This window comes from Blennius ocellaris, assembly GCF_963422515.1.
Source record: "Blennius ocellaris genome assembly, chromosome: 6".
Lineage (NCBI taxonomy): Eukaryota > Metazoa > Chordata > Actinopteri > Blenniiformes > Blenniidae > Blennius > Blennius ocellaris.
In genome coordinates, this window is record NC_137655.1 from 28,692,887 (window position 1) to 28,712,843 (window position 19,957).

General features: G+C 43.8%; 1 protein-coding gene across 1 annotated transcript in view; it reads left to right on the forward strand.

Annotated features, from left to right (window-relative positions):
* Positions 1-19,698, forward strand: part of pdia5 (protein disulfide isomerase family A, member 5) — a 147,415-nt gene extending 127,717 nt beyond the window's left edge. The window contains exons 15-17 of the mRNA XM_080498412.1: positions 2,039-2,109; positions 15,684-15,818; positions 17,907-19,698. Of these exons, the coding sequence (XP_080354538.1) occupies positions 2,039-2,109; positions 15,684-15,818; positions 17,907-17,987 (287 nt within the window). The 3' untranslated portion in view covers positions 17,988-19,698. The remainder of the gene's footprint in view (positions 1-2,038; positions 2,110-15,683; positions 15,819-17,906) is intronic.
* The last annotated feature ends 259 nt before the right edge of the window (positions 19,699-19,957 follow it).

Here is a 19,957-nt window from a genome sequence, read left to right on the forward strand (position 1 = left end):
TTTATGCTCTTGTGTTTTTGGCACTAAATTGACACAATACTTGCAGTGTTACATTTGTGTGCCGACTTTCGTAGTTTGAGGTGAAACAGTATCTGGGGGCTGGAGTTTTAAAATTTTGCAGGTGGCGCTGTTGAGCCATTTTTCTCGTTTGTGTATTGGCATCCGATCGGTTGCTGTGAGGCAAGTGAATGATTGAGCTGGCAGGAGACAACCACAGACACCGGACTTGTTCACTGCAAGTTGGAGGGGTTCTACACTGTCCGCTGCCACAAGCTCTCAGCTTTCATCCACCTTTTCACAACCAATAAACCCAGTGTGTAGATTGTATGTGTGTATCTTGTGTGCCAATACCTGCAGAGAGAAGAGTGGTGTTAATATAACTTGATGAACTGCGTTAACTTAGAAGCGATAAACAATTAGAGTGGAGTATTATTTTCTTGTGAGCACTGTGAGCTGTTTTCTTAGTGAGAAGCCATTGTTATTTGGCTTTGCCATATATTCCTCCTGTTTTTTTAAAGGAAGGAGTTCAGTTTAGAGAATTTTTTATCTCTTTCTCCTCTTTTGATAGTCAGGTTTAGGGCCAGTGAGTGTATCTTTGTTGTTTTCTGCACTGCTCAGTTCCCAAGCAAAATCAAGGGCTTACTTAGTTATTTAAGACCTATGTGGCTTGCTGGCCTTCTTGGAGGTTAAAGGAGTGGGGAGCACAAATTGTGTTATGTTTATGTTCTCCTTGGCCTGCTATATAACAACCTTATGGTGCAAAATACAGTGAAATGTCAACAGCGAATGAAATTTCTGGGTTATTCGTCAATCTACTTTCCAAGCAGTATTTGTCACTGTACTTCATTGTTGTTGGTCGAGGTCAGGGTCAACAGGCCAACCGGCCTCCTCTGTGTCTGTACAGATGCTTCAGACATACATCAGTAGCACCAACCTGTGCTGAGAAATGAGAAAGGCAGCACTCACTATCAGCTACAGACCTTCCTTTTCTATATTGCTAAGAAACCTACATGACAAGAGAAACATGAAGACAGGAATGTCCCCATACAATGTACTGCTGCGTTATTATGCACAATCTTTGGGGTTCTACAAGAAGCTTTAAAGGTTTGAGGCCTCTTAGAGGAAAGAAAAAGGTGAAATGCGGCTTAGAGAAGCATTTTACGAAAGGAAAAGTAAATATATGCTGGCAGAGCTGTCTTGTTGAAGTGAATTTAGTAGAGGGGCATCCAACACATGGCCAAAAGTGGCCTGCAAGAGGCTCCAATCCGGCTACCAAACTACCAAATTGCAAAGAAAACATTGATTTTTGTTGTCATTTTCAGTAGTAAATATTTGGAAAATATAGCCATTTTCATCACATCTCCAAAGAAAAGGTTGTCAGTATTTTACCAGTCCGGCTGCTGAACTCCAACATGTTTGAGTTAGTGTCTAGTTTGAGATGCAACAGAGAATAAACTGTATTCGTGGCTATAAAATGGATTTCCACCAGTGTAAATCATATTGAAGAACCTTCTTATTTCAAATAAATGTTGCAGCTGAATGATGTAAAAGTAAAAACATGTAAAAGTTTTCCTCTAGATTTTTGGCTGTTGGTAGACATTTCATCACATGGACGAGTCGATATGGGAGACAGGAAGACATCCACCAGCTGTCCTTGTTCAGAGTGATGCACCTCTGTGTTAAATGAATCCACACACTCAAAGTGAAGAAGTTGTCTATAAATGTGATTTGTGGGTATTGACATTCTGTATATAGACGGTTATTGGATTCCAGAGGTCGTGTTTATGGCGTCGATAAAGAGATCTACAGCCTCTCATAGCGTGCATGTGACCTTGTGACTAATTGCCTGTTGATAACTACAGTCTGCATGACCAGAGGTGATGGAGAAATTATGTAGTGAAGGGATTTTGCTTACATCTGTCAATAATAGGTGTTTATATGCTCCATGTAAAAGCTTGTGTGCAGGACTGGAAGCAAGGTTTACAGTGTGGGTGTAAATATCTGTAACAGCGTGTGATTTCTGTGTCGTATTCTTCAGGGTGTCCTCACTGTAAAAACGCTGTGCCTCACTTCACCACAGCAGCAGAGCTCTTTAAGGAGGACCGCAAGGTGAGTGACGCTTCTGTTATTCATCATTCAACTTATACACTCGTGTACCAGTCAACAATGACACTGATCAGATTACATTTTCTACCACATTTAGAAAAAGATAGAAACATTTATTTCACATGAGAAGTTCACAATCCTGCCCAGTTTATATCTCAGAAAATCCAAAACTCACACAAAGTGGGGAAAAATCCAAATTTACACTTTTGTCAATACGACTGTACAATTGAGCCAAGAGCTTCTCAAGGACGTCAACGACAAACTTTTAGTAAGTGCTGCCAGATGTTCAAATGATCTTTTGATAATTTGGCTAAAGCACTCACTTATTTCAAAGCAACTGGATCAGGTTAACTCACTCATTGTTCATTTTAAACAAATCCACAGGCAAAACATTGATTGCTTAATTGATCTCTATTTGAAATTTGTAGTTATTTTGGACCTTGAACTGTTGTATTTTTTACTTATATTGACATTAAAAAAAAACAATTTGGTCTCAAGCTATATCAGGAATAATCATTATTTCTATTTACATTTTATTTACATACCAACAATGTCCATTAATTAAGATGATTCAATTACGTAGTAGCACATCTCACATCATCTCCTTTATAAATCTGTCATTTAGTATTTTTCATTGTTTTTATAGGATTTTAACAACATGAATTATCTATTCACTGTGGGGACGCACCGACACTAATTAGTTAAATGACAAGTACTGACCTTTGGCCACTTGCCAATGCAGAGTACCAATCAGAATACTTATTAAATTCCATAAAGTAGGCCTGGGCTATAAACCGAAAATTTACTGATACTGAAATGTACTTAAATTACCGAGGTCATTTTGCTCATGTTGATATATTTGTTGTTTAAAAAAAAAAGAAAAGAAAAAGAAAGGTTGGTTTTGAGTGTGTGTAGGTAGCCTGTCGCTTTAAGACGCTGTACTGCGTGAGAGACGTGACTCCACCCATCCAGTCTGTAACCAAAATGGATAGAGGAGGCGATGGAGGAGGTTCACAAGTTGTAGCGGAGAAGTGAACAGCTTTAGAAGCCATGGAAGTAAATCGTCCGTATTTACAATCAGTGGACAGAGTGACGCGAGCTGCGGGAATCCATCCTGGGCGGAACGACTTGTCATGACGGGCCGTCCGTCGGGCTGGACGTGAAAAGTCATTTTACACATAAAATATCTAAGTTCTTTCAGGAGAATGAGGTTAGATAGGTCTTTTTTCATCTCACTGTGGAGAAATCCCCTGTTTACAGGTGCAATACAGACGAAGTCTTGGTATAATCTGCTCTGTCCTTCTCATTTCAAGTCATCTGTACTTCAATACATCTTAACTAGAAGTACTTCATTTGTATTTTCTTCATTTATTTTCAGACAGTGTAGTTTTACAGTCCTTTAAAGTGGCAATAAATAGGTCCAGGGGAGTCATGCTATCAATATAACTGCTACATCTAGTGGACAAACATTTTTTTGTGCAGGGGGCGCAGTGGAGCAGTTGTCGTCCATTTAGCATTATCGAGGTGAACTGCTCAATATATCCTGATATTGATTTCAGTCCATATCACCCAGTCCTACCATAAAGCCTAATTTCTACTCAAATGCAGGCCATACATTGCCCCGAACCACCTTTGCACAGCCTCTGCATCAAACCTCCAACAGCCGTGAACAGTGCACATAGAGCAGTAGGTAGACAGACTGCTCTCCTGAGGGACCTGAGGACGGTTAATAAGTCATATATGAATCGTGTAGGATCATTGGTGTGTGAGCTCCGACACTCTTCAGCATGTAGCACAGCTCAGAGTTCCAGTTAAACTGGAGTTTAAGTGTCTCAGCTCCAGGTCAGACCGATGCTCCGTCCTCGGTCAGTACCCAGGTGATCGCTCACATAAAGAGGGCAGCAGCTCAAAACCAGACGTAGATCAAACTGGGTTAAAAACAGACAGAAGAGAATAAACTTTGATAAACAGGCGCAACAAAACAAGCAGACGAGGACAAACCTGACGTGAATGAAACAAAATGGAAACTGACAACACGGAACACATCACGAATACTGACGGCGGCGACGGTGGAGTTTGATGAGATGCAGAGGGAATGATTCAAGATGAAGGACAGAATGAGGAGACACCTGAAACCAGAGGAGGGTTCAGCCACAGGTGGAAAGACTTTAACTGCCGGTGCATTAATTGAATTGTATTCAATTACTTTTCTTTTTTTCTCTGAGCATTGTGTACATTCATGTAATTGTCAGTATTCGCCTCAAAGGAATGACAGTAGAACAGACATTAAAACCAACTCAGCATCAATACTCTAACATTAGAACAAAAAAAAATTAAATTCCAGCACCTTTGAAGAGATTACCTTGCAGCCTCCTAATCTGGTTCAACTCTGAAACCAGTTTGCCTCTTCCCCATATAGGAAACCTGCTTTGACCATGTCTTAATAAAGATGTCCATGTTTAAATCAACTGAGGGGCCATCCACATGAGAACGCCGGTTCATGTAACAAGCTTTTTTTGGCCAAGCGTCCAAATGAGGCGGCGTTCAAGAAGCACAAAAGCAACAAGCTTTTGTACAGTCTTGAAATGACACCTTCATCTGGTTAACCTGGGTCTGCCCTGGGGATTTCTTTTAGTACTGGATCTTCCAGATCTATTGGCTATTCTTCATTGCATTTATCGTAATAATTCCATAATTATTATAAGTATCTGTAAAAATGTTGTTCAAGAGAGAATTCTTTTTGAGGGTCTTGAAGTCAGTTTATTGTGTATCATGTTATAATTCCTTTGTTTATCCATGTTTTAAATCTGGAGTACATAGGGCTGCTCAATTAAGCACATTTTAATTGTGATGAGGATTTTGGCTCCAGACGATCTCAGAATTCCTCTGCAGGAGGAAAAAGGATGATGTTGTAGAGCTGATGAATGGTAGTCGGATGTGGCGTGTTGAACAAGGAAATCCAAACTTTATTCTCCATGAATCCACACTTCTCAGTAACTCTACTTCTCTCTCTCTCTCTCTCTCTCTCTCCCTAACGTGAGAGTGCAGCGCCACACGCTGGTACAACAAAATACTACAGAGCAGAAACCCAGCCATTTTTTCCATAATGGAGCAGCCCTAATAGTCAATTTGATTAGGCTTAAAGTCTGGGTCCTGTGCACTCCACCTATTTAGTCATCATTTGTCTCGTAGTTTATATTCTGGTTTATTTGATTTGAGTTCCAAATTTGAAGTTGAAATTTTAGCCATGGATTTCTCAGCTTGTTTCTTATTCAGTCTATTTTCTTATTGCCCAGAACTGCTTGAATCGGGGGTCCTTGATTAGATTCTTTTCTGTCTTTCCATAGAGACCTAATTTGAGTTGTGCAATCGTAATAAAGGTTTGATCTTTTTTCTTCTGTTGCATTATTGGGATCCGTTTAGACGACAGTTGTGTTCTGAGCCATTGCCCCTGGTATAAAGATTACCCTAATCAAAAGTCACCGTGGTGCCCTGAGCTCCACCGTTAGAACCAGCCTCAGGAACCTTTGGGTTTGGTTTGATCAGGTTGTGTCTCCCACCAGCTGACCACAAACTGCTTTTACCTCCTGAGAAATCTCTCTAAAGTAGGAGGATGATGTCAGAACCAGACCTTGAAATGATCATCATGCTTTCATTTTGTCTCGCATTGACACCTACAGTTCCATTTTCACTCTCTTCAATCAAACCGTCCTCGGCAGACTCCGAGGTCAAACAAAAGACTAGACTTTTGACAGGTTCGACCACAACAGCCCACATCACCCCCCATTTTATCAAATCTTCATTGGCTCCCACTCAAATTTAAAATTGACTTTAAAATTTTAATTCTCACATTGCGGGCACTGCATGATCAGGCCCCTCAGTACATTAGGACATGCTGAGACGCCCTCCCATCCTTAGAGTCACCCTCCCATCCTCAAAGTCACCCTCCCATCCTCAGAGTCACCCTCCCATCCTCAGACTCATCCTCCCATCCTCAGAGTCACCCTCCCATCCTCAGGGTCACCCTCCCATCCTCAGAGTCACCCTCCCATCCTCAGAGTCACCCTCCCATCCTCAGACTCATCCTCCCATCCTCAGAGTCAACCTCTGATCCTCAGGGTCACCCTCCCATCCTCAGAGTCACCCTCCCATCCTCAGGGTCACCCTCCCATCCTCAGAGTCACCCTCCCATCCTCAGACTCATCCTCCCATCCTCAGAGTCAACCTCTGATCCTCAGGGTCACCCTCCCATCCTCAGAGTCACCCTCCCATCCTCAGAGTCACCCTCCCATCCTCAGAGTCAACCTCTGATCCTCAGAGTCACCCTCCCATCCTCAGAGTCACCCTCCCATCCTCAGACTCATCCTCCCATCCTCAGAGTCAACCTCTGATCCTCAGAGTCACCCTCCCATCCTCAGAGTCACCCTCCCATCCTCAGACTCATCCTCCCATCCTCAGAGTCACCCTCCCATCCTCAGAGTCAACCTCTGATCCTCAGGGTCACCCTCCCATCCTCAGAGTCACCCTCCCATCCTCAGAGTCACCCTCCCATCCTCAGAGTCACCCTCCCATCCTCAGAGTCACCCTCCCATCCTCAGACTCATCCTCCCATCCTCAGAGTCACCCTCCCATCCTCAGAGTCACCCTCCCATCCTCAGGGTCACCCTCCCATCCTCAGGGTCACCCTCCCATCCTCAGAGTCACCCTCCCATCCTCAGACTCATCCTCCCATCCTCAGAGTCAACCTCTGATCCTCAGGGTCACCCTCCCATCCTCAGAGTCACCCTCCCATCCTCAGAGTCACCCTCCCATCCTCAGAGTCACCCTCCCATCCTCAGAGTCACCCTCCCATCCTCAGACTCATCCTCCCATCCTCAGAGTCACCCTCCCATCCTCAGAGTCAACCTCTGATCCTCAGGGTCACCCTCCCATCCTCAGAGTCACCCTCCCATCCTCAGAGTCACCCTCCCATCCTCAGAGTCACCCTCCCATCCTCAGAGTCACCCTCCCATCCTCAGACTCATCCTCCCATCCTCAGAGTCACCCTCCCATCCTCAGAGTCACCCTCCCATCCTCAGACTCATCCTCCCATCCTCAGAGTCAACCTCTGATCCTCAGGGTCACCCTCCCATCCTCAGAGTCACCCTCCCATCCTCAGAGTCACCTTCCCATCCTCAGACTCATCCTCCCATCCTCAGAGTCACCCTCCCATCCTCAGGGTCACCCTCCCATCCTCAGACTCATCCTCCCATCCTCAGAGTCAACCTCTGATCCTCAGAGTCACCCTCCCATCCTCAGACTCATCCTCCCATCCTCAGAGTCACCCTCCCATCCTCAGAGTCACCCTCCCATCCTCAGAGTCACCCTCCCATCCTCAGAGTCACCCTCCCATCCTCAGAGTCACCCTCCCATCCTCAGAGTCACCCTCCCATCCTCAGACTCATCCTCCCATCCTCAGAGTCACCCTCCCATCCTCAGACTCATCCTCCCATCCTCAGAGTCACCCTCCCATCCTCAGACTCATCCTCCCATCCTCAGAGTCACCCTCCCATCCTCAGAGTCACCCTCCAATCCTCCGTCACCCTCCCATCCTCAGACTCATCCTCCAATCCTCAGACTCATCCTCCCATCCTCAGAGTCACCCTCCCATCCTCAGTCACCCTCCAATCCTCCGTCACCCTCCGATCTTTAGGCCAGAGTCTCCCAAAGGTCGCAAAGACCTGCTTTAAAACCCGGGGGCGACCCATTTAAGAAAGCTTTTGGTTAAATACTTTTATCACTTTTACTCTATTTTCTGAAATTTTTATGTTCTATTTTGTTGCACCCATTTTATGTACAGCACTTTGTGTTTTTTATCTATGAAAAGCACTTTATAAATAAACTTTTCTTACTTACTTGCCAACTGCTAAGCTCTGCCCGAAGCGTACTGTACAGTAACATACAGTAATATACCGAGGCCTTTATGTGAATCATTACTACAATAACTGAATGCTTTCATGTTGATGAGCTGTACACACTTGGGTTGTAAATACATGAAAAAGCCACACAAGCTCCTCTTTCGCCAACAAGAGTTTAATACATTTTTTAGATAGAATTTTGCAGTGTACGCACCATCTTTTCTGATAACATCTTTCAGCAGTCGCGTGATGAAATGAGTAAACTTACTCCCGCCTCCTTGCCGGTATTTTTCTCCACATGACGGGAATCAGGAGTGAGACCACTTCGCTGAAGCCCCCACAGTTTCCTCCAACACAAAGGTTACTGAAGGTTCATACAGTCATAACAGGACACACTCATCCCCCCTCAGGGACTCATGTCCTGAAGCCCTCCCACTCCTGTTAATATCCTCTGACTGCAGGGCTTACATCCAAGCCTGCTTAACTGACGCACACACACACACACGCACACACACGCACACAAAGTTGAGGCACACGTCAATGTTGTAATTTAGAAAGCTTCAAGAAGAAAACATCAAGATGCTGCCTTTCGATTGCAAGTTGTCATCAAAACATTGTTCCAGCCATGCTCCAGCCCCTCTCTCCCTCATTTGTTTGGAATTTCTCAAAATCATTGTCAGCTGGTGTAAATCAACGACGTATCCTCCACAACTTAGTCATCCAGTGTTCTGAGGCTATGCTCTGTAACGTTTCCTGATAATATTAAACCTAAACAGATGAAACTGAGTGTTTTGTTTTTCAAATCCCCTCGTTTTTCACATCAGGATATTAAAACATGCCTTTCCCAACTATGTATTAATTGGATTTCTCCTAAATTTAACGCTTAATTCTGTCATATTATCCATCATAGAATTAAAGTATCTTCACCAGGAACAACTATTTTTGATCTGATATGCATGATTGTCAAATATTAATTGTTTTCCTTTTTTTTTTTCAATAGCACCGAGAAACAAATGATTTCACCTTCGCCTCTGAGAGCTTCACACGCTTTCATCCACCCATCATTCACATGCTTTCATCCACCCATCATTCACAGGCTTTCATCCACCCATCATTCACAGGCTTTCATCCACCCATCATTCACACACGTTGAACACAACAGAGATGGCTGCCGTTCAAATATCTTTAACCTCCACTGGGAGCAGTTTGTGTTCAGTGCCTCTCCTAGAAGTTCTAACATCCAGATCATAGAGCAGGCTTCCCCAATTCCGGACCTTGGGGTCCGGTGTCCTGCAGGTTTTTGCTCTCCCAGCTTAAGCACACTTCAATCTGATGTTGACGTCATCGTCAAGTTTGTAAACAAGCCAAGTAATGAGGCCCTTATTGCATTCAGGTGTGTTGCAACCGGGAGAAACCTAAAACATGCAGGAAACCGGACCTCAAGGCCTGGAATTGGGGAAGCCTGTCATAGAGCATCTGCCTCCTCGAACAGTCATAGAGCATCTTCCTCCTGTCACATCCAGATTGTAGAGCATCTTCCTGCTGTCACATCCAGATTATAGAGCGTCTTCCTCCTCTCACATCCAGATTATAGAGTATCGTCCTCCTCGAACATCAGATTATAGAGCATCTTTCTCTCATCAATATGTTTTACCATACTGTACTAAAAGCTCAAGTAATGTTGAATTCCTAGGAAACGAGTTACTATTCCTTTACAGTAATGTACAGAGTAGGAGTAACCAGCAGGTGCAGTAATTTTCAGTAACTTGCACCACACTGCACACCACCCACAGAGATATTGACTTTGTGTATTTGGAGAGACTTTGAGAACAGTTTTTTCCGAGTCGATGTCTTGGGGCCACAACAGCTCACGGCACTCTGGCACCACTGCAGTGGTGAATTTAAATTCACAAGTTGAAGACCTTTTTTCTCCCCTCTTCCGACGGTGGCTGCAGGAGGTTTGAAGTTTTGTTTGAACAGGAGTAAATCTGCAAAGTGGGCATGTGTTTACTTGGCAGTCCTCTGTATTTATAAAGCGAAGCCCCCGATGTGTTGTACCGGGCCAGTGTTGATCACAGTCTATTAGCTGCCCTTGCCTCATTTACCAAAGACAAACACGGGCTTAGCAGCAGATTTAAACACATAAACAATTAAAAGTCCACATTGTGTTGTGTGACAGCGTGGGAGCTGGGTGTGCAGCAGCGTTAAAGCTGCATGCAGGCCGGAGCAGCTTGTTTACTGAGGCGGTCTCTGGTCACTGTGATGACGACGCAGGTTCATTTGATTCCAAGGATTTGAACATAATCTGCCTGGAGGTGGCGTGGTGGAGTCGTGGAGAGTGCTTTCAGCTCACAGCCTGGAATTCCTGGTTTAAGTCTTTTTGTGTGGCGTTTGAGTTCACTCGGACAGCTAGATGACATTATCCATCCACAGATTCCTCCAGTTGCAGGAATCAGATTACGACAATGAAAACCCCCCCCACACACAAAGTAAATATACAAAGTGTGAGTTACGTTTATCTGCATTCACTTGCATTGTCAATTGCAGGCAAGCAATTCATTGCACATGAATATCCACAAACTTGCTTTTCTAATTGAGCATGTAGTGTTAAGTTTATGTACTCCTGTTATAATAGTTTGTCTGTCCTGCTGCTTCAGAATGTGTCGTCATGGAGGAATAACATCAAGGATTTAAGATTAAGTCATTAAAATGTTCCCCAGTCCTTTCACTGGTCTGTGTTTATCAGCATGAGTGTCGGCACTATTGTGGACTAACCCTGAATGTGCGAGAACTCTAGCCTTGCTCTGCTCCTTGTGGGATTGAATCCAGGCCAGCAGGTTATATGCTGCTCCTCAGAAATGCAATCAATGACGTGATCTGGGGTCCACTATCACTTGAAGACGGATCGATAGCGGAATTGGCTGCAGACCCTTGAAGAACAACAACTGTACAGCTTCATCTTCTCCCGTCGATTTAGAGCAACTCTGATTGATCACATGAGTGTCGGCAGTTAGACTGTATCTCGAGAATGTGCCGTGGTTAAGCTGCTGTCATTCAGCTGCTATAAGTGCTTTGAAATAATTAACAAAAACTTGAATTTAAAAAGGTGAAACACCCCATGAATGTGAACATGTTGCAGTGAGTCTGGTAAACTGTGTAGTTGTACCGGGTAAAACAAACCCCCGACTGAGCAAAGAGACATCCACTCCCTTCCTCCAGAAGACATCTTGAGGGAACGATAATGAATCTCTGTCTTGACGTTCATATGACGTCCAAACAAGACTTCTGGATAACGTGACACCATGGAAAAAATAATAATATTCCGATCCCACCTTGAATCGAACTCAAACCATGTCAGGCCAGACTCCACTAGACTAGAGGTGTCAAAGTCAGGTCCTGGAGGTTCAGCCCTGCATGTTTTCCTTGTCTTCCTTCTTCAACACACTTGAATGTCCTGATGGTTCATCACCGAGTTCAACAGAAAGCCTGATGACGAGTCACTCACAGCAATCAGCCGCATTGACGCAAGGAGACATGGAGGACGGCAGCATTCCAGGGCCAGAGCTCCACACATGTCCACCAGACCAACAGCAGACTCCTGGACCAGTGGACAGGAGTCGTACCTGTCATGAAAGAAGTTTAGGTTCAATTGTGGTCACAATTGTAATTTTTTTTTTTTCATTACATCATGTCATCCAAAGGTCCTGTCTGGATGCCCAGACAGGACGCCCATACAAGGTCCAGGAAAGATGTACAAAAGAACGTTCATTCTGGTTCCCAGAAGATGTCTTCTGGAGGAATGGAGTTGACGTCTTGAAGACATGATCTGGACCTCCGGTGTTCAGTGTGCTGGTGATTCTTGGGCAGCCGTGAGTTGGTTGGGAGAGCAGGTCGCCTTGCAATCAGAAGGTTGCAGGTTCAGCAAGATGCTGAACCCCAAACTGCTCCCATTGGATGGACAGAGCACCTCGCATGGCAGCGCCTCTATTGGTGTGTGAATGGGTGAATGTCATGTAAAGCACTCTGGGGCAGAAAAACACTATATAATAGAAATCCAGTTCCACTTCTTCCCACGAAAGCTGCCCAAGTGACAAAAAAATATATTTCATAAATCTTTCATATTGTAGGTAAACGAAGAGTGAACGTGAACCTGAGCCCATTTCATATCTTCCTCTGCAGCGATGCATCATGGGAGTGTTCCGTTAGTTTAAAGGCGCAGTGCAGATATTACAAGCCAAATGAGGATTTTGTTATATTGTTTGGTTTCAGGTCGGTGGTGAGCCTTTGTCCCAAGTGGAGGAGTTTAAGTATCTTGGGGTCTTGTTCACGAGTGGGGGAAAGATGGAGCGTGAGATCGACAGGCGGATCGGTGCAGCGTCTGCAGTAATGTGGACGTTGTATCGGTCCGTCGTGGTGAAGAAGGAGCTGAGCCAAAAAGCGAAGCTCTCGATTTACCGGTCGATCTTCGTTCCTACCCTCACCTATGGTCATGAACTATGGGTCATGACCGAAAGAAGGAGATCCCAGATGCAAGCGGCTGAAATGAGCTTCCTCCGTAGGGTGGCTGGGCGTACCCTTAGAGATAGGGTGAGGAGTTCAGTCACCAGGGAGGAGCTCGGAGTAGAGCCGCTGCTCCTCCACATCGAGAGGAGCCAGCTGAGGTGGCTCGGGCATCTATTTCGGATGCCCCCTGGACGCCTCCCGAGGGAGGTGTTCCGGGCATGTCCCTCCGGTAGGAGGCCTCGGGGCAGACCCAGGACACGGTGGAGGGACTATGTCTCTCGGCTGGCCTGGGAACGCCTTGGGGTGCCACCGGAGGAGCTGGAGGAAGTGTCTGGGGCGAGGGAAGTCTGGGCAACTCTGCTTGGACTGCTGCCTCCGCGACCCGGCCCCGGATAAGCGGTGGACAATGGATGGATGGATGGTTTTGTGAACATAAGGACCAGGAGTGTCGAACACATTTTAGTTCAGGGCCACATCTAGAGCTCCTCATCATCCGTCATCCTGAGTGAGCCAGACCGGAGAAATAGTGCCTTAAAGGTATAGTAGAGGATTTTCTTCTTCCGGGTGGATCATCAAAATAACTGGTCCTCCCAACTGTCAATCATTCTGGTGATATATGACGTAAGGCCGTCGTACGTGCTCGTCCCTGTGCGCAGCTCACTCCACACGGTCCTCATCATGCCGGTGGCCGACCCGACTCATTATTCTCCCACATTTTTACACAGTTTCACCCCCTCTGGTGCAAATCTTCTTGTAAAGTGAGCTTATATGAGTGATGCCGACTTGTGACTTGTAAACAGAGCGTGCACGAGGAGAACTGGGCTCGTGCACGTCTCTCGCACACGTTTTAGTAGGCGTTCCGTCTCGGGAGCAGGTACATGCGCATTTTTTTCAAACGGTGGAGAGGGCGGTTCTTTCCTAAAATTCCTGAAAATCCTCCTGTACACCTTTAATGATCTTTAAATTTAAACTTTAAAGATTCTTTTTGTTATGGCGCAGAATATACATGATGAAAATGTTGATGTTTTCACCAACCAAACAATTACTATTAAAAATTACTACAGTTTCAACATAAAGCCAATTTTAATGTAAAAAAAAACAAAACTATAGCTGTTGCATTATGGTTGTTTTTACAAACACTGTCACAGTATAACTTTGGCCCCTGAAATAAAATCTGTTTGCCTCTCCTGATCTTCATGTTTAACCAAATATTGTCTCTCGTGCAAATTTTCTCGTCTTTACATTCTTATACTCCCGTTAAAAACATATGACATGCATTCTGTAAATAGGACAAGGTGTTTTGGGAGTCTAGATTGGAAACAGTGTCATTTCTCTCTTGTTTTTCTTTCGCCCGTCTTCAGCTCGAGCAGGCAGACATTGAGCAATTCCTGGACAGTGACGTGTTCAATGTGCGGCGCTCAACACCCCGAGAGAGGGTGATGTTTCAGCCGTCCAAAAAGGACATGCTGAGCCAGCCGCGTGCAAGGCAGGCAGCATTCACACCTCATCGGGATGGCCCGTCACTAATCAGGGCAACAGCCACGCAGCATAAATCTCTGCTGCTTTCTGTGGCACATCGATTGCTGTGGTTGTGTGCCCGCTCTAAACTATTTATCTGAAGAGTGCCGAGTGCATCGCTCAATTTAGTCACCTGGAGATTCAATTTGGAATACATGTGAGCACATGAATGGCAGGTTTCCATCTTTTCCATTGTGACTTTAGTGTTTATACAGTTACACAAAGGCTGGATATGTTAGAGTCACGCTATATGGAGCTTTTATTAGAGGATCCACCGTGTTAATGGCATATACTGTATCATTGAACTGCACCAATGATGAAGCTCATTTTAATTGTTTCCCAAAATAATTAAACTGTCTAATCTGAATTAAAATAAATTTTAAACACAAACAGTAATAAAGTGGGATGTGTCTAAATTGAAAAAGAGTTATATAAACTTACATTTAAAAGGTTTTAGAAGATGTGAGAGGTCAACAGCTTGAGCACCAACATCAAACTTCAAGATGGATGGCTGAGTTTTTATTAAAAATGGTCATTAAACTGCAGCTCTAGTAAACTTTTATCCTGTTGTGTAGCTTTTACTGAAGAAAAAAAGATTATAAGGCAGGGTTATCAAACTCACTTCACCTCGGGGGCCACGTAGATACATAAACCTTTTCTTCGACTTGGTGCAGCAAAGTATTAATATATTGAAAGTAGTTCACATCATCAATCTCATCCCTCAGGTCAGCATGTGCTTTACGACGTGCAGATGATTTTTTTTTTTAACTATTTACATTTTTAAAGGCATAGAACATTTGGCTAGATGTTGCTGGAACTGAAAAACAGAGTAAACTATCGGGCCGTGCGTTTGACATAAGGACTGATGATATAAGTGGCAGCCTTGCTTCATAATTGTCTTTCTTTAAATGATAAAATATGAATGCTTCATTTGCAATTTAATGAACGTATGTGTAAGTCTTTGGTAATATCTGGTCCGGGGGCCACGAGGCCCCCTGGTTGGACTGGACTGGCCCTCCAGCATCAATGTGATCATGAGGATCTGTAAGTGGCCCTTTAGGTGTCACCGGGAACTCCACAATCACATTGGAATTACTGTTATTAATGGATTCATTACATGTAAAGGACTTACCTTCTTCACGTATCGGCCATTATGAAGTTATTGGTTGGGTTTAGCAATTGTTGCCTCACAAAATTGTTTTTTCACAGTGAAAAGAAAGGATGCTTAATGGAACAAAAATTGGTTTTATTTACTAAACTCCAAATTTTGGAAAATGTCATGTTTTCCTGACCATGACTCAACACTAAACTCAGAGAAATCATGTTTTTATCAAGAGACAATTCTTATTGGGCAAAATTCAAGTCAAGTTATGTCTCAGCACTCAATAGCTGTGCCCATTGTTAATGTGGCCCTTTAGGAAAATGAGTTGCCCACGCCTTATGCAGCGTGTCAATATGACAAACGTATTTAGGATATAGTCAGGTTGGTCATGTTTGTAGTTGTTGGATGGGGGAAAAAAGCTTATAAGGACCATGAGACATTCTGCTTTTTATTAATGGATACCCCGTTTTGTCTTCAGGTTTGGAAAATGAGTTACCTCCCCTAGTCTAACAGTTTCATATATTGAAAGATTAAAAGTCATGGTCATTTTTTTCCAGATTGTGTACGCTGCCGTGGACTGCACCAAGGGACTGAACCACGACGTCTGTAAGCAGGAGGGAGTGGAAGGCTATCCCACCTTCAATTACTACCACTATGGAAAGTTTGTAGAGAAATACAACGGAGATCGCGGGGTAAGTTTACTACTTAGTGTTTTGGAAAACACAAACCAACAGCATCCACTAGAGGCCCTTCATCCAACTACATTATTATCAGCTTTTCTCTCATAACGTTGCATAGGAAACGTGAAACGTTTCTGAAACGAAAAGTGAAAAAGGATGTGTTTTCATCTGAAACATTGTGTAAAGGGTTCTGAGTCACATCTGGTCAAGTTGAAGTGGACCAAACGGTGTGAAATCATCCAATTATCATTTTCTCTGGACTATCAACTGCATAAACAATGCATAATGAAATGTGACTTATTGTCTAGAAAATACAGTACTCACCTTCGGTATTCATAAACACTGAATAAAGCGTTTGTGATCCTGTCAATATAAAAACCTGCTGAGGATTGCACTTTGATGGCCGTGTGTGATGGGATCTTTATCATCAAAGTGAATAAGAAGTTTGTTTTGAGGTTCATTTTAAAGATGAAATATTTACGCTTGAAATATGGAAACAGACAGCATTGTACAAAGGTGCAAACTCTTGTACAAACTCTTAGGTGCACGAAAACATTTTCCAAATTATTTTTTTCATCAATTTGCATCATTAACGCAAGTTTTCTAAAGCTGAAGAGCAGAGTGCCTGTAACCTCCACAAAGTGTTTAATGCCTAAAGAGCTAAAAAAACAAACAAAAAAAAAACAATGATTTATTACCACTTGACACAGACTTGCTTGGAGGATAAAATGCAATTAAAATCCTGTTTTGACATGTACGACTGACCTCCTCGAGGCACGTTACAAAGACATGAATGAGCACTCAGCTCTCATCACAATCACAACAGTCCTTTTCACTGTTTTGCTCTATCATCTCCGTCTTTTTCTGCCTTGAGTGAAGCACTCCACCCAAGAGCTCCTATCTTTGATGTTAAAGGTGCAATGCAACCTGTTTTCTGCACTGCAGACCAAACTGGAGATTTACCGACATCCTTCTACACATTTCTCATCCTAATCTAAAATGTGTGAAGGTGTGTGTGCTTGTATTTGTGATTAAAAGGATCTATTTGTGGTCTTCAGGGCCGAGTGAAAGTGCAGAAGCATCCGGAGGCACAAAATAAAAACTACCGACACTGGAGGTGGCCATGAAGGGAAATTGAGCGTACAAGCTTCTGAAAAGTCTATCAGGGGGACGTTTCTACTCATAGCAAGAGGATAAAAAAGAATTTACAATGAATTGAAATATTCTTGAAAGGGGAAACTTTATGATTGTTAGTGGTGGTACGCAATTGGAGGAATATTTACATACGTTTAAACACACATTGCAACCGTGGTCGTCGGCGTGGATACATTATTAATTCAAATATTCATATTTAAATAATACTGGTATAGCCTGGCTGTACTTTATTTAAAATGCTATGAATTACTTTCAAACTGTTTGTGAAAGGACAGAAACACTAAGTCTTCTACATTAATTAGACCTGAGTAAATTCTGTAGTTTCAAAGTGAGGCGTCACATTAAACATTAACTGAAGCTTAAAGGTGAAACATAGTGAAGAAGGCAGGTGTTTATTCCTCTGAGCTAAAAACTAAACTGAAGTCTGGACTGTAGGGTTGTATTTTAGTGCTTTTTGAAGCCATAAAGTCACTTTCCTCCAGAGCTCGACAGAAATATGTGTTTTCTCAGAAGTAATCTACAATGTTTCGTTCAACTTCGCTGTATTTCTCCCACAGTTTGCCTTCACACTGTCTCACTCCCACCAACGGCCACAACTGGACACATATATAATGTTAACTGCATTGTTTGTGGTAAAAGTAGTCCTCGGTGGAAGGTTATGCACACCAGCCCTCGGTGCCGTGTCAAACTCACACAGTTCCATGTTGCTGTGTCACGGGCAGCTCAGCACATTGCCCTCCAGCAGTACTCTGTTCTGTTTCAGTCCAGATGATCTCCACAGACACTAAGGTCCCGTTTACTCCAGAACGTTTCACATCAAATCATAATTTGCATAAACCTGCGCCACAGCGGCGTTCTCCAACGTTCTGGGTGGTTTGGCGTCACAGCCTCTCGCATGCCTCAGGTTGAACTGCATCTGGTTTTAGCTGCTCCGTCTCTTCTCAGGAGGCGGGATTCATCGGCTTCATGCGGAGCCTCCGAGGACGCGACCAGGAGAAGGTGGTAAAGAAGAAGGAGGAGCTCTGAGGGCGGCGTGCGGCGGGGCGATGCAATGTGACCTTTGACCCTGGCAGGGGCCCGAACAGCTCTGATGTGGGAGACTTGATGACCTCAGCAAAACGCTATTTTTGTACACCGTGGTTGTAAAGATACCAACAGAGTACTCGCAGTCAGACCAACCACTTGAGACGTCTTTTTGTTTTTTTAGTTTTCCCATGGAGATACTGACGGGCAGAAGATGCGAGAACAAACTAAATGGTTTCTTCTTCTTTTCTTTCTCTTTCTCTTTGCCTAATCACTGTGACTTGATGTGAAAAGCGACACCCTATTTTGTATCTATGCAATACTGACGTGTGTGTGTGTGTGTGTGTGTGTGTGTGTGTGTGTGTGTGTGTGTGTGTGTGTGTGTGTGTGTGTGTGTGTGTGTGTGTGTGTGTGTGTGTGTGTGTGTGTGTGTGTGTGTGTGTGTGTGTGTGTGTGATCATGGTCGTCAGTCTGCTCTCGTCCCGTCTCTGCTGATTATTCACTTTTTGTTTTCATATCGATCATCACGGCCTCCAGAATATTTTTTGTCTCCTCTCAAATCGTGGAATCTTGGCTAAGCAATCTTTATTGTGCGTGTGTGTGTGTGTGTGTGTGTGTGTGAGAGTCAGTCAGTCAGTCAGTCAGTCAGTCAGTCAGTCAGTCAGTCAGTCAGTCAGTCAGTCAGTCAGTCAGTCAGTCACACACACAATAAAGGACGCACACACAGGAGTCGGGAGAAATCCGAAGCCTGGGGCGGAAAAATAAACAATCTTCTCACCACTGAGTCGAAGGATAAGAAATGGACAAATACATGAAATGCCAAATATAGCATCACGAGAAGGTTTGTTTCCATAATCCCAAATATCCCACAATCCCACCTGCTGTCACAAGTTGCTGGAATAAAAAGTAATCAGGGTTTTATTTTCTTGTTTTATGAGCTGTAAGTTCATTGCATTGAGTGTGTGGGCCCTAGTTTGAATCCCGGAATCCAAACAGCTTAAGTTGTAATGAGTTGCCATGGCGACTGTTTTCTTTTTAAAGGGTTTCTGGAAGGATCCAGGTGCTAAATGACAGTGCTGTGTCCCTGCCATGCATTTGCATTGTCGTTCCTTCACTTCATTGCATTTTACAGAGCAGCCACCCTGAGGAGTCGGTCGGCCTCTGGACCTGCCGTCATTTTTACCTTTGGGACTTTAATTTGTGGTTTTGGTCTCGATAAATATTGTCTTATCTGCAGCTGGACTCGTCTCTTATTGTTCCAGACTTTCGTGTCTTTCAGTATGAATAAAGTTCTCAGGGAAAGCGAATCATGGTAAAAGGGAACTGCTGTTTTCTCATTTCTGCATTCCAGCCAAATCATTGGAGTCGATCCGAGTCGTGTGTTGTTTACATCTGTATGCGATGTCAATTCATCCAAATGAGACGCTACTGAGCTGTTTCCTCCTCTTCCTCTCCCAGGGTGTTTTTGATGATATATCGCTGTGATTACAACCTGTGATTCTTTCTGTTTGTTTCCTCTGACATGAGACACTCGTTTGATCATAGAGACTCCGTCCTGCATCCCAAAGGAATCTGTCATGTGGAAATGTTTTCCGCGCTTATGCCAAGAAGTCATTGTTGCCTTTGTTGACTTTTTTCTGTCTGTGCCCAGCCATATGTACAGCTTGCCCCACGCAGCAAGGAGATCGCAAATAAAAACCAAACCTTTTTCAAAGATGCTTTTCCGCATGTTTTTGTGCCATATTGATGCATGACATGGAGTTTGTTTAAACCTCTGTTCTTTAATTCAGGTTCCCGGATTCAGCCAGGTCACCACTTCATCACAGGAAACTCGGGCCCCGTTTCCTCCACAACGCTTTGTCATCACTTTCATTTTGTTGTAGGTTTCCATGGAAACCCCAAGGGCGCTAGGAGACACTGAACCGAGCATTTTTAACTTTTTGAAAATGCTCTAACACTTTTTGTCATTTAAA